Source organism: Uloborus diversus, chromosome 4, assembly GCF_026930045.1.
Source record: "Uloborus diversus isolate 005 chromosome 4, Udiv.v.3.1, whole genome shotgun sequence".
NCBI classification, from domain to species: domain Eukaryota; kingdom Metazoa; phylum Arthropoda; class Arachnida; order Araneae; family Uloboridae; genus Uloborus; species Uloborus diversus.
The window spans coordinates 179,491,197-179,506,697 of NC_072734.1; the positions used below are offsets into that span (position 1 = coordinate 179,491,197).

A 15,501-nucleotide genomic window follows, 5' to 3' on the forward strand; every position below is an offset into this window, starting at 1 on the left:
TAAAATATTTCAATACCTTTATTTCTTAAAAAGAAAAAATAAGCAAACAATTCACAATAAAATGCACAGAATCACAAAGCATAAAAACTGCAGAAATTAAAGAATAACAGAAAATTATTTGAAAGATCATTAAAAAAAATAACAGAGCAGAATTCACTTATGACAGAAAAGGTACTTTTTCAGGTTTTAAAAATATTTTTGAATGATAAAAACTCTGATAAAAACTAAATTTTAAAAACATTTTCCTTTAGATTAATTTTTTATTTGAGATCATATAAGGCGTAATGAAGAGTGCAAGAAACTATCATGTAAAAAAAGAGCAAAACAAAATATATTTAGTGCACAAAGAACTGCTTATAAATCATCATAATGGAATTATATTGTATATCATTTGTACACTAAACTCTTAATTTATTACATTTGAGGCACCGAAAAGCAAAAGGATGTAAGAATCTTAAGTTTTGAGTGAAATGCCTGCAAAGTTCAACTTGTTGCTAGCCTTCATTGAAAAGCTTTTCTACATCATATTGTGTAGCAGCAGTGTCCAGGACTACTATTACCATCTCTTGTTGCAAAACAGATAAAAGTTTTTTGAACTATTTGTACTAGTTATCTCAAACCGTTTTATTTTTGTCACTTACACCCCTTTGCTTCTAGGTACTCCATTTCGTTTAAATGCATCAATTCAATTAAAGAATCTAGCAATACGCAGAAAAAGAACGCATCAGATGAGCCAAAAACTAAGCACTGGAAATTCAGCAATGACAATTACTTAGACATCACCTGTAACATAATTAAGCAAAACATTTTTTTTTGAGAGAAAAACACACACCATTTTGTATAATTAATTAGAAAATTGCCAATTATCATTTTATCCTCTTTTAAATTGAATCATTACGTTAGATATTTATTAATTAGTTACAACATAGTCTAAACTTCTCGACTGTTCACAACAAAATCCTGAATTTATAATTTAGCACGGTTTCTTTTCATTTGGATTATGTTTTGAACCCACAATTAAATGCAAAGTACACCAATCTTAGACTTAAAAACTGGCTAAGAGGTAGGTGCTAAAATTATTTAAAGTTGTAGTTTTAAGTTGGGATTAAAAGTAACAAAGTGACATCGTAAAAGTAACATTGTAGTGACAATGACCAAATGCATATGACTGTACAGTTTGAAAAGTATCATGCTCTCTTTTGATGCATTAAAATTCACACAACTTATCTTATATAATTAACCTTCCAAGCGGCAGCCATGTTTTTCTAGAATTTCTGATTTGTGTCACCACCGAAATACTAGGTGGACCCATAAAGAGTCAGTCTTTTCTCAAACGAATTTTACCCCCCTCGTAATCCGCAGTGGGTGGGGATTTCCTTCTGCTTCATTAGGGACGCGTGACACTGAGCGACAGCCTACCTGCTCATCAAAGCTAGTACAAAAGAGAATGTGTGGAATGTAGTTTCCCTCCTAGTTGCAACTTAAAACCTGTTAGTTCAACAAAAAAGGGGACATAATATGGATCTTATTTGAAAGCATAAGGATAGTTCGTTTTTCTTCTAAATTAGAATGTATATCTCCTAAATAATGAGACAAGGGAGCACATATTTTGACGCAACATTTTATTGAACTAATCGTACATATATTTATGTATTGAGAACAAATATGACTTTAATTTCTGTCCATTAGGTTTATTTATACCATATAAGTGACTTTTTTTTTAACTTTAATATCTTTAACTAGACTTTAACTGGCTTAAATTAAAAACATTTGATGACTAACTTCTCTGAAATACCTCAAACAACTGACAAAAGAATAATATTCATTAGTTATTTTTAATAAATCAAGTTTTTTTTTGTTCCATTCAGAAAGTTTCCAATGTTTGACTGTTTTGAGTAACCTTTTGTCTAATAGTCTCTTTGAAAAGATCAGAAATATCTTTTTATGCTGTCCTGTCCTGGATAATGCTCTTATCCTAATACCGGCACTCTTTTAACTTTATTCCATACATTTCACTAGTATCTTCAAAATGATCATAAAATTGGTCTAAAAAATTGTGTGAGTAACCACACTACATACTCACATAATACGTAATGTCTTGGCAGCTTATTTTATGAGCTAGCGCGATTAATTTTTAAGGCCTTCAAATGGCTTTTTACACTATACGTTTTTAAAAACTTAATTTTGACAACAAAAAGTAAATAAAATGTAAAAAAGGGTATATAACCTTACATATATATAACCTTAATATATAACCTTAAATTCAAACGTTGTGAAACTTCACGTTTTTTTTTTATGCAGCTAGAAGTTTTTGGAAAATATTCATGTTAGTTTTCACTCGTAAAGAAACTAAATTACAGAAAACAAAAACCATCACATTATAAATAAAATGTTTTCATTCGTGCGATAAGTGAAATAATAATGCGATAAGTGATGTTAAAAATGAAAAAATAGTAATAAAAGCAGCAGACAGGTGTTTCGGCATTCCAAAGAGCCTATTCTTTAATCAAGTAAACAGAGCCTGATTACCGCAGGGACATGCAGGGCACAGGCCTCTCCTCTTACATATCAGGGGAGGGTGGAAAAATATCCGTAATTTATCATGCTAAATAAAAATAATGATTTCACTCAAAATCTAGAGTACAATGTTATCATTGATATTTTCGCAAATGCAAAGACGAGGAAAAAATCTCTTTATTTGTTGATAAAAATTCCCCTTAAAAAATTGATCTATTTGCAAATCTCAAAACCACTCCAAGTTTAGGCTGTACTTACCATTAAAAGTTATATCATAATACCTTTGATATTTACTTTAAACTGACAAAGTTTAACCTCATATTATATAATTATCGTATACTATAACTTTTCTACTTTTTGAACGTTGTGATTAAAAGTTTACCACCAAATTTAGCATGGTTGTGTTAATACGCAAGTATCGAAATATTTTATAGCTATAGCTTCAGAATAAGCGGAAATATAGGGAGGCCGGGGGGGGGGGGGGGGGGCAGAATGAATTTCATGCCCCGTGTCTTTAAAAATCTTAGTCGGGCTTTAGGGGGCCCTGAAATACAAATAAGCTCCATGTCCACTATCAGAATGATCGGGCTCTGCAAGTAAATTAAAAATATATTATGTATAAAAAGGCAGCTGCGGAATGGCACAATTGTGATAAATCTAACATAATGTAAACTCTAGTTTGAATATAAGAATATCAGAGAGTGATTATGATTTAATGTCAGTTTTCATTCGATTTAATGATGTTATATATTTTTCACCAGACGCGCGTTAGAAATCCTACTTTTTAAATATTTCATTCTTCTAACGCCTTTGGCACTAATCATAGTTGAATTGAGCGGCTATTTCCAGTTGTTCAAAATTGGAATGAAAAGTCGAACTTGATTTTGAAGAAACAGCTTATGTTCTCAAACGAAAGCAGCCAGCAGTGCACTTTTAATAAAAATGCTTTAAGAATTATATGTTAAAGAGCGCTTTTGTGTGTGTTCCAAAGCTCTTGGATAATAAACCGTAAGGGCTAAAAAGAACATAGGTCGAACGCAAAACTACTATGTTTTTTTTTTCTTTTTTCAATGGTCTCACTTAGATATTTTTTATTTTTAGATCCTTTTTCTTCTTTGAGTACATTTTGAAGCTTGAGTCCTACCTTCGTTTAGGATATGTTTTTTCTTAAATTCCAAGCTACTTTTTTATTACATGTAATTAATTTATTTGCATTTCAGAAAGTTAAACTATTGCCTCATTTTTATGAGTTTTTTTTTTTTTTTTTTGATGTTCTGTCATTTTTGATCTAAGTCGAGCATTTAAAATTGTTATTGAAATATTATCTCAAAATCTCTTATTGTTCATATTCAAATATAATTAGGAATACTTAAGTAATAAATAATGCTAAGATTAAAATTATTGCTCAATGATAAGTATTTTCATTTTATTTTAAAGCCATTTTTCATATGTATGTTTCTTTAAGTGTATGTTTTGCAATGCTCGCTTTTATGAATATTTTTGATAATCAAAGCCAGAGATCGAATAATGCGTATGAAAATTTTAGTGCTATATAATCAAACATCGGTTTAATGACAGATAAGGGATAATTGTTTGATTTTGTGTTCAAAGTATGGTTTCTTCCAAGCGTGCCTTCTTTCTACGCATAGGATGTCTTCATTCAATACTTTAGTTAGACCATTTCAAATTTAAATGAATGCTTCTGCTACAATGAAATGGATGCTTGGGGGAAAGTTGTTCACTATCAAATCATTGTAAGCAAATCATTAAGTGACAGAGCAGGTCCTTGTGATTCTTTTAAATGCACCAGAATAAAGGAAAAAAACTGACAGGAAACGGGACATTGTGATTAGTTTAATAGAAAATGCGCATGTGGTTCAGGCTTACAACTTGAGTGCTATTGATGGATTAGGTTGCATGCATCTACTTTTGTCATGTATTGTAGAAACATTCAACTAATAACAAACTATGCATTCGGGAATCTATAAGTAGGAGAGGAGGCTTTAGTATAAGAGACTTACCGTTTTTAAAACTATATTCTCTGTTTTTTTTTTTTTTCTTGATTGTATATTGGTACACTTCTTAATTTATTTTAAATATTTATATACGATAATTGTAAATGCTTTCTTTCTTTCTTTCTTTCTTTTTTTTTTTTTTGATAATTGCAAGCGAATTAGATGTTTTTTTTTTTTCATTATTTAACTTTATATGCTTAGCAGTAATTTTGAAGGATTATTCTGTAAATCATACCTATGAAAAGAGTTTCCTATACCAATGAAGTTAAATTGAATTCATTTGTTTATTTTTTATAATTTTCATTGTCTTTTTTTTAAATAGGTGTTTGACTTTTTTTCTTCAATATTGCAATTTTTAACAGCATCTTTTATGAAACAATCACGAATTGCTTACTATCCTCATGTGATCAATGTTGATCTTTCTCTGATTTTTTCAGATTACTACCGCGACGGCTGTTTTTAAAATTTATTTTAGAGTGCAAAATTTTCGTCGTCATAGTTACGAATTGTCTGCTGCTTGATTTTATTCTTTTTTTTTTTTTGTTCAGGGATTGAATCAAATAGAGTTTACATTAATTTTTTTTTTTTGTGTGTGTGTAAAATTACTTTTTTACCGAAAGAAAAGAACCCACCCATATAGATGAAATTAAACTGCAAAAGTTCATCATATAAAATTTGCGGATTGCTAATTCCCATCATTTAAGATTGACAAGAAATAAAACTGTATAAATTTATCTGCTGTAAATAATCTTTATGGCAAGTGTACTCGTGGATGTCAGCCATAAAATCTTAATTTTTTACTACCGCATACAAATCACCATTTTTTTAAAATTGATACGCCTCGTATTACTTATGCTAGAAAACCACCATTCATAATATGACGGGTGCAAATTTCTTGGCCATTTTTATTCCATTTGTAGAAGTAAGAAACCCAACGAGTAGGCTGCTATCAAAATTCGTGATTAGGAAAAATGTCACTTGAATTCAAGACACCAAAATTCAAATGAATGTTGGATGCTGTATGGTTTTAAATATTTTATTATTAACGTCGCTCATTCTTTACTGCATATAATTTATTTCTTGATGCTAATATAATATGTGCAAAATTTTATGATTCAATAGTGTTCTTTTTCATGAATAAATGGAAATTCGAAAAACAGAGATTGAAATGTTTATAAAATTATAATTTCTCAAACGAAGAATTTTTCAAATGCTCTCACTTCAATCATTGATTAGGAAAATATTACTTTATCAAAAACGAGTTTTAGTTATTTTTAGCTTTTTTTTTTTTGTCTTTAAAATTGTGATACTTGACATGTAAAGTAATATACGCCTCTTGTAAAAATTTCGATTTTTGAGTTAGTAACATTTAAAAAAAAATTTCTAAACATCATTTTTTTCACGTCTGACCCATGCTTTGAAAAAAAAATAAACTGGCTCGCATCGAAAAGAAATAATTAGTCATTAGTTACCAATTAGGTTCAGAAATCATTCTAAAATGATTAAGAAAAATTCGATCGAATCTTTAACTATATGATGTTTTCATTATATGCAGAAGATATGTACCTTTCGTATAATTATAAGTAAGGCCTTTGTTTTTCCTCTGTTTAATTTCCAGTTTTAGTTTTTCTTTATTATTAATATTGTTATTATTTCAGAACTACTAGTTATAGAATTAGATTCTAATTTTAGACTGAAAATTTAAGTTTTTTATCGCAAAATGATACATAGCCAAGCCCAGTTACGGTTAAAGCGATAAACTGAGAAAATATTATATGTGACGGAAGAGTTGTACCTGACACCTAAGATTTTATAATTGTGTATGTATATATATTCCTCCCCCCTCCCCCATCCCCTTTAATACACATTCAGGTTTTATGATGCCTATTTTCCTAATTAAATAACGTTGTACTTAAATACACGTGCGTATGTTTTAAATAAAATAACAAAATAACGTTAAAAGTACTTAAAAGAGTCATTCATTGTAGTGATATTTTGAGAGAAGCTACGTTGGGTCCCATCAACGCCAGACAGCAACACGCCTCCCATTCAAATTGAAGGAGAGTCTACCACACCTCCTATTACACGCTAGAGTGACTTAAGGGGGAAGCGAAAAATGCCGCCACGAATATATTCGTAGCTTGCCGTTTTCAGTACGAAAAAGTTTCCGAACATATTCGTAGCCTGCCGTTTTTAATATAAAAATAATTCCGAATATATTCGGGCTCGCCGCCAGGAGGGTTAAAAACTGAGCGTATCTATGTATCTATGTATGTCCAAGCTTCTTCTCCCGAACGACAGTGAACTGACCATCGAACCAGGTATCGATGAATTCGTCATCTTCCCGTTTTTATGTTTGGTTATTTAACAAAATCTTCCGGTAATAATTAGCGGAGATATCAATTAAAAGCTATTAATTATGACTCTTAGATTTCAAAATAAAATCCCTATTTTTCGAAGGCTTTCCTCCATTCAAATTATTATTCAGTGCTTCATCTCAACTTTCTGCAACAATGCTTTTATTAAAATGTATAGCGTGAAGAAAACCATTGAGATAAAAGATTTGTTGTCAATTTTTTTTCTCAAATATGAAGAGGTAAAATTCTTGTTTTTGTTTTGAGGCTTTTCCTGTAATTCGGGGGATTTAAAATGTCTATTTTTTGGGGGTTTTCCGCAATCTGCCGCAAAATTTCACTGACTTTTTTTTTGTTTCAAGCCTGAGTGTTGAACTCGCGTCACTTGACGTAACTTTTATTTTCGAGGTGGACCGCAGCTACTGTCTAACTACGGATTGTATGGAAAGTCAAACATCCGGTTTACACACGGAAATGGAAGCATCTATTAGTTTTCAGGGATGGCAGATTTTGCAGATGTATGTTACCCTTTAAATTAAGCAGAGTCTCATTCAAATGAGCGGAATACGTGCATAAAATTTTAATTTTTCCCCTCATTCAGATGGAGTCGCCTTAACTGGATGTTTGCCAATTCCATACAATCCGTGGTCAAACAGTAGTATAATATACTAGCCGCACTGCAAGGATTGCACGGTCTACCTCGAAAATAAAAGTTATGTCAAGTGATGCATATTCAGCAATCACGCTTGAAAAAAAAAAAAATATATATATATACATATATATTAAAATATTGCAGCCGATTCTGGAAAAATGATCAAAAAGAAAATATCTTAAATCTCCAGATTACAAGAAAAGCTTCAAAACAAAACCCAGAATTTTATTTGTTCATATTGAAGAAAAAAAAATGGCAACAGATCTTTTTTCTCAACGATTTTCTTTACGCTACAAATGTCAATAAAAGCAATGTTATGGAAAGTTGAGATGAAGCCCTGAATAATGATTTAAATGGAGGAAAGCCTTCAAAAAATAGGTATTTTATGTTCAAATCTTTGTATTCTAATTAAGAGTTTTTAATTGATATCTCCGCTAATTATTATCGGGGGATTATGTAAAATAGCCAAACATAAAGAGAGAAAACATATGAATCTATCGTACCTAGTTTGATGGTCACTTCACAGGCGTTTGGGAGAAGTAACTCAGACATAGATAGATAGATACATAAATAGGTACATACGCTCAGTTTTTAATTATGTAAGATGAATTCATGTTCCAAAGATTTCTTTAATTTGTCAAACATTTTCTGAAACTGTTGATGTGTCCTACTTGTCCCAGTCGAATTGGTACCTACAATCCCAAATTCTAACGTACATTACTACACTTCTTTTTAGATTAGCTGTACAGGGTGTTTCCGTTTTAACCTGCAAGACCTTTATTTTCACAACCGTTAGTCCTAGATGTATACTTCCAACTGCACAAAATGTTCAAAATCAGATGCACAGTTAAGATATTGAAAGTTTGAAGTAAAAATAAAAATCAGTCAAAAAATACAAAATTTCAATCTTTATACGACCCCATGTCATCTAACTTATATTTAAGGAAATAATATTCATTGAAAAACAATTCCAACACAAAAAGTTTGAAATTAGTATGACCAATACTCACCAAGATATGAAACGCAGCGTTTTGTGACTTACACCACTTTTCACTCGCCATCAGTACCGCCTTTTGGGGGGAAATATAGCAGTTAACATGTGTTTAAAATTATACCTGTACATAGAGTGTGATTTTTCAAGTTGTTCGAGGTTTTGTCGTGTGTTTTTGCGTTATCACGGCATAACATTTGCACTTATTTTTGAATAGCAATGAAAAATATGAATACCTTGTTTTTCTAACTTAAACGGCCTGTCATTCTTCTGAAAGGGCGGTAAGTTCCAATCTCCTCTTTTGTATGGTCCCTTAAAACTTTAAACTGAAATATATCCCTGAGCACAAATGTTTGCACAATGTCAAGTTTCTTGTGTTTGTAATAACTTTTAATAGAGATTATTTCCCTAAAGAATAAGTTAGGGGACCTGGGGCCCGTATAAAAGTTAAATTCTGTATTTTTTGACTCATTTTTATTTTTGCTGCAAACTTTCAATATCTTAACTCTGCATCTAATTTTGAACATTTTTGCAACTGGAAGTACGCACCTGGGACTAACGGTTGCGAAAATAAAGGTCTTGCAGGTTAAAACGGAACACCCCTGTATACATAATACTATGTACAAAACAGAGTATGTCACCAATGCGCACATCTCCCGAGTCCGTTGCAATCTGCTCTGTTCTGAGAGATTGTTTTCCCCCAGTGACATCAGAGGGCATCGACGTCACTACGATTACGATAGCGGAGTTTGATACACCACAGGATCTGAGAAACTTTAGTGCAAGTCTGCTAACCTTACAAAACCAAAAAGCAGGAGGAACAAAATGAAAAGATGGAATAATTTTTCATAACCTAGGAATAAGAAGAATGCTAGTTCAAAATTGAAAAATTTTCAGTTATAAATCATAGAAAAATTAACCACCAACGAACTATAACATTTACATTCATCTTCCAGTAGACTCTTAAATGATTAAAAACAAAATACTATTTTTCTAAAAAATTATTCACTATTTTATTTGTAGCATCTTTCTTCAGTCTAGAAATTGGTTATAGATGAAAACTTCAAAATCAACAAAAATAAAGATGTTTAACCCCATGACCCTTCCCTTGTATTTGCCACTGTCTGTCTTGAACAATGCAAAATGTGACACAATCGTTTCTAAAATCTGACATTACAGGAATATTTATATAACAGTTTAAGAAACCCATAGATTCTTCAACTATAAAAGTAATTCCCACAAAAAAAATTCATAATTTCACAAAAAAAAAAAAAAAACCTTACCTTCTATTTTGGAAAATAATGAGGCATAAGTGAGTTGTAGAGCTCAATGTCTACTTCAAGGAAGAGGCAAAATATGACTCGATCAAACTAAAAACAAATTAGAAAAAATTATGCCTTACATATTTTGGGAATAATGAATTTCACAGTCCACACAAAAATAAATATTAACTATTTAAAATTGAATGTTGCTAGACAACATTGCTATCATTGTATTATGCTTAACAGTACTGGATTTAGAAATACGCACAGATTGTAACTGAGGCACTAGTACAAAGGTATAAGTTAGCATTTCTGTTCAGCTCATTTTTATTGATGCATATTTCCCACTTTTACCAAAATAAAAATTTGGAGTGGACTACACACTACTTAAATGAAAAAATCAACCAAAGTTTTGATGCACAAAAATTGCAAATCAATGCATACACATGTTTTGTTGTAACAAGGTACACCTTTTTCAATGCAAAGAAGTGTAAGCTTTTGGATGAAAAGTCATCCGAGGAAGGACTTTTCATCAGACCGTTCCTTGAATGACTTTTCATCCAAAAGCTCACGCTTCTTTACATTGAAAAAGGTGTTCCTTGTAACAGCAGAACACGTGTCTGCATTAATTTGCAATTTTTGTGCATCAAAATGTTGGTTAACTGAATCATTTAATTTTCAAGCACAAAGGTATTTATTCGTTACACACTACTTCCTTTCATGCCTAATAAATAATCAATAGTTTAGTTGTTAACCAAAGTACAATTTAATTACAACATTATCGCAATTCAAAATCAAATGTTACATTGTTCAGACTCTGCAGTTGCCCCTTAGAAAACTTGGTTTCTAAAATCTAAACAGTTTTTCAATTTAATGTGTACAAATGAGAAGTTTTAGAATATTCTTCGAGCAGGAGAGCTAGCAGGCAATGCATCAAGGAACAAGCAATGTTCGTGAAATTTTCCTCTATTGTATATTTTTTTTAACTGGACCAACTAGTAACTGGGGTAATGGTAAAAATTTGAGGGGAAGAATAAGTTTTGAGAAAGGTGGCCTATTTTTTTTTGCAAAGCTGTGACATTAGGTACAAAATCTATGTTAACATTGGCAAGTAAAATTCTGGCACTTTCTTCCTGAAGCATAAGTTAATTTCAATCACAAGCAGTTTAGATGAAGCATATAAGCGAGCAAATTACAACCATTAATGCCTGATTAATTCTGTATGTCACTCCTCTTTCCTAAGCACCAATATGATTTTTCTTCCTTTGTTAGATTCATCCAAATATTACCAGCATCTGCAATTGAAAAGTTCACTTTTTGAACTAAATCAATGGCTAGGATTTTATTTTTTAAAATGATGAAATGAAGTTTAATTTTTTTTATTTTACATTTACAAATATCATTTAGTGATTAATTGAGTATTTAAGACACTTTTAAGTTTTTGCCACTTTCTGCCGGTTTTTACCGGTTATAACCAGTTTCTACCACTGGCACAGCAAAAACTAGTTTCTGCTGGCAAAAAGCCAACCCTGTTTTAAGCTGGTTCAGGCCCCATAGTTCAAACTCTTGTTCTACGGCATATTGGTTTTTAGTTACGAGATAAAGGTACATACACCTGCATGTGCTTATGATAATTACTCAGACATGGTCAAAAGAGAATATTTCTGTTGTCATTATATTAATTTGTACGTATGATGTGTAAAAATGTTGTAAAACTACTCAACGCAAATTCGTGGGAGAGTCAAATGAAAATCTAAGCCATAATTAGTGTTTTTTTTTTCTTCTTTTTTTTCTCAAATACAACATTTTGAGCATTTTGTAAGAGAGCAAAATAAGAGATAAATAGGGGGGGAGTTGTGAAACAGTTTTCCCAATAAGTTTTCTTGATTTTTTACTTATGCCAGAAAATTTGGAAATAATTTAATAATTTGAAACAAATGAAATGTCTTTCATTTTAATATAAAATCAAACACACTGCAAAAGTAAAAACTTTCAAAAAAAAAAAAAGGCAGATAAATGCTTTACAGTTACAAGGAACCTTTCTTTTTTCAATGCAAAAAAAAAAAAAAAATGTGAGCTTATGTATGCAAAGACATTCAACAAAAAGTTTTTCTTTTTGTCATCCTATTATAAAGAATCCTCATTTAAGAATAAAAATGATATCCTGGGAAAATCTTAAGAGCTTTAGAACTTACACAAGAGGAATTTTTCTCTAGATAGTCTCGCACAGTTCGAAGAACGACATTGGCAGCATTTTTATTTGGATACCCATAAATACCAGTGGATATGCAAGGAAATGCAATTGTCCTGATTCCATTTGATTTTGCAACATCTAGACAGCTCCGATAACATTTTTCTAACAAATCTGGCTTTTCTCCTATTGGACCAACTGTATGAATAACATCTAAAATACCATTTAAATAAAAGAATTAATTATTTGGAAACAAACAGAAAATAGATAATTAGTATCAAAGGCAAAAATTTAATTTTAAAAAGTAAGGATTTGCATTTCAAAATATTGTTCAGGAGAAAGTAAACAATTTCTTCAAGTCCAGGTTTCTTCAAAGAAAATTGAGTTTTTTTTTTTCAAAAACTAAATGTGTTACTGTTTTACTATTTAGTTATTTAAGAATCACAACATTAATTTTCTTGCAAAGTAAAAGTGACAAGGGTTGTATCAAAGCGTGTGCACAATTTTCACAGCTAATGTGTACAATAAAAGTGGTGCTTGAAGAACTGCCTCAATGTTTGCTTTGTGTAAATCTTCAGACATCGGAATAGCAAACTCAATGAGAGAGTTTCTCCATGTTCCAACAACAACTAAGTCAGAACAGGTCACATATAATCAGAGGCAGCAATTGGGACTGAAAAGTGTGTGTGGGGAGGGAGGGGGGGGGGGAGACAAAAAAATTAAAAAAAAAAAAACAACTAAAAGCTATAAGACTTTCAGTAACATCCAAAAAAAAAAAAAAAAAGAGAAAACAAATAGTACAAAATTTTGTTTGTGCAGGTTTTAAGAGCAGATGAGAGGTAATTGATAAAAATCTAACAACTTAACTTCTGTCTTTCTTAAGATTTTGATAAATTATGTACAGTCGTCCCTCGCTACTTCGCGCTTCGACTTTCGCGGCTTCCCTACATCGCGGTTTTTTCTAGTTTTTCATATTTTGTGCAATATATTAAGCAATAGAAATGTAATGGTGGTTGAGGATGCTGTTTTATGTATAGGGGGCTCTAACTGTGATGAAAACCTACTTAAATTGCCGTAAATAAGTTTTATGCTGTCTAATTAGAAAAATATATACAGAATCCTACTTCGCGGAAATTCAGTTATCCCGGTAAAGTCTGGAACGAATTAACAGCGATAAACGAGGGTTGACTGTACGCAATAACTTTCCCAGAAGAAACTCAGATATGAATTAGACTTGCATTATTTACCCCAAAGCACTTTGAGGTATCACAAACACTTGGTAATAATTTCATTAAACAAGTATGGCTTGTTTAAGTAAAACAATTGATTTACTAATATCTAAACAACAAATACATAAAATAAAAGTTATTGTTTTTGCTAAATGATGCTTTGTAAACATTTATACTAAGTAAAACAAATAATTATGTTCTGAAAATTTTGACATTTCTGCTTTTTTATAATTTTTAGTTTTTGTTCTTTAATTGGAAAATAAAAGAAACAAAAAAACCAAAAAAGTGAGGAGGAGAGGTTGCTCCCTCTTGCCCCCCCCCCCCCCCCATTGAATGGCCGCCACTGCATACAATACTAAATGTGTAATATCTTTATAACTTTAAATTTTCACTCAATACATTTCTTGTGTGTATTTCAGGAGCTACAGCAGAGTTGAATTTATTTTTGATTCAAGATCTGCAAAACTAAATTATTTCTGAAATATTTCCTAACAGTTTGTAGATATTGGAGCATTTAAATTTATTTATTTGTTTGACTAGAAGTGGAAAAAAATATTTTTGTATCAGCCTTAGAGCAGAAGAAAATAAGTTCTGTACCTGTCATTAAGACAAACTAGTTATGTATTTTATGTATCTTTATATCTTTTATGTAACATTTCTTTAGTAGTAAATAGTTTAAAAAGTAAAACAAAAAAAAAAAAGAAAGAAAAAGAAAAAATAAAAGAAAGCATGTTTGCAGGTCAGGTCAAAGAGCAGTTTAAAGTCTCCAAAATAAAAACATAACTGCAACCTTATCAAAACTGCCAAATAATGACCATTAAACTACGTATTTAACATGTAATTTTTTCATGCAAGCAAGTAAATATTTATTCAAGATCATATGAAAGGTCAAACTATTAGAGTAAATCGTTTAACATTAATTGAAAAAAAAAAAAAAATCAGGTTATACTTTTTTAATCCTTTTGGTCAGAATGTAGAAGGATGTAAGAGCAACAAGAAAAAATTTAGGAGTGATTTTAAGGGAAAACACGTTAAATAATGGAACATTTTTTGACCTTTCAATGAAGCAGTAAGAACTAATAATAAGTTTCTATACGCTGAAAATACATGGAAAAAAACTTTAATGAGCCACGAAATTTCTTAATTTTTGCAAATACAAAAAATAAAGTAGTAAAAACATATCCAAATTTCTCATACTTTATGCAAACAGAGTGCATAAAATAATTAATAAAAAATAAAACAAATAGCTAGTAAAAGTAGATTAAGGAACCAGTATTATAGCCATGATTTTATTTTGGAGGAGAACCTATGACGCTTAACTACATGAAGACACAGCAGTCCTCCCCCCCCCCCCTCTCGGAACTCGGAATTGAACACACATTAATTCTGTGTACATGACGAAGTTCATACTGTTACAAAACTATATTAAGTAAAACGCAAACATTGAGGTACATTTTTTCAGGTAGGATATTATACTTTAAATGAAATTTTTGTTCAAAATTTTCAAGACCATCCATTTATATCCATAGTTAATAATTGAAATTCTAATACGCCATAAAAATACAACTCATGTGAAAAATTAACACACTTAAACTAGGTTAACAGTGTTTTGTTCACTAACTTCAAAAATTTCATTTTCATTAGTAAACTTGTAGAAATTTCGTGATAACATTTTTATTCCTAATTGGATTTCAGACAGAATTTTACTTCCATAACTCAAAATAATAATGTAAACAATGAAAACCAGACTAGAGCTCTGAAAAATATACAGAACAATGAATAAATAAATTTAAATAAAAAAAGTGTAAAAATGTATCAGAAAAAAATAGATTTAACTGTACCAACGTGTTTTTTTTTGCTCGAGCCAGAGGAAGGAGGGGGGTGGGGGGTCCACGGAGGTCTGGAGTTTGAGAACCTCTGACCTAGGTCATGATGTTACTAGAGTGAACGTTTGCCAAATTTTTCACAAGGTATGAAACTTCAAAAGTTAAACATAGAAAATTTTAGGCATGCATCTGATCATTACTGTTCAGAAATTTATGCATAGGCATACTTTACTTCTTGCAAGGCTGACTTAAAAACTTACAATTTGCAGGAAGTCGATAACCACCAGTAATTTTAGCATCACCAGTGGAGCACCCATTCAGAGTGATACATTCTTCTAAAAGCATTGGTCCAGCAGCTCTATGAATAGCACCATCAACTATTGAAAATGAACAAATAAATTTTTAAAAATATTACATATGAATGAAGACATATGAATACAGGTGTCCCTCGTATAACACGGTTA

General features: G+C 31.0%; 1 protein-coding gene across 1 annotated transcript; it reads right to left on the reverse strand.

Moving 5' to 3' along the window:
* Positions 1 to 15,414, reverse strand: LOC129220269 (macro domain-containing protein RSc0334-like; the record flags this gene model as incomplete). Its single annotated transcript, XM_054854652.1, is given in 4 exon segments — positions 1 to 783; positions 9,813 to 9,899; positions 11,987 to 12,195; positions 15,298 to 15,414. Coding segments are annotated over 3 exon segments (410 nt in total), but the record flags the coding sequence as incomplete, so codon positions are not given.
* Between the last annotated feature and the right edge of the window lie 87 nt (positions 15,415 to 15,501).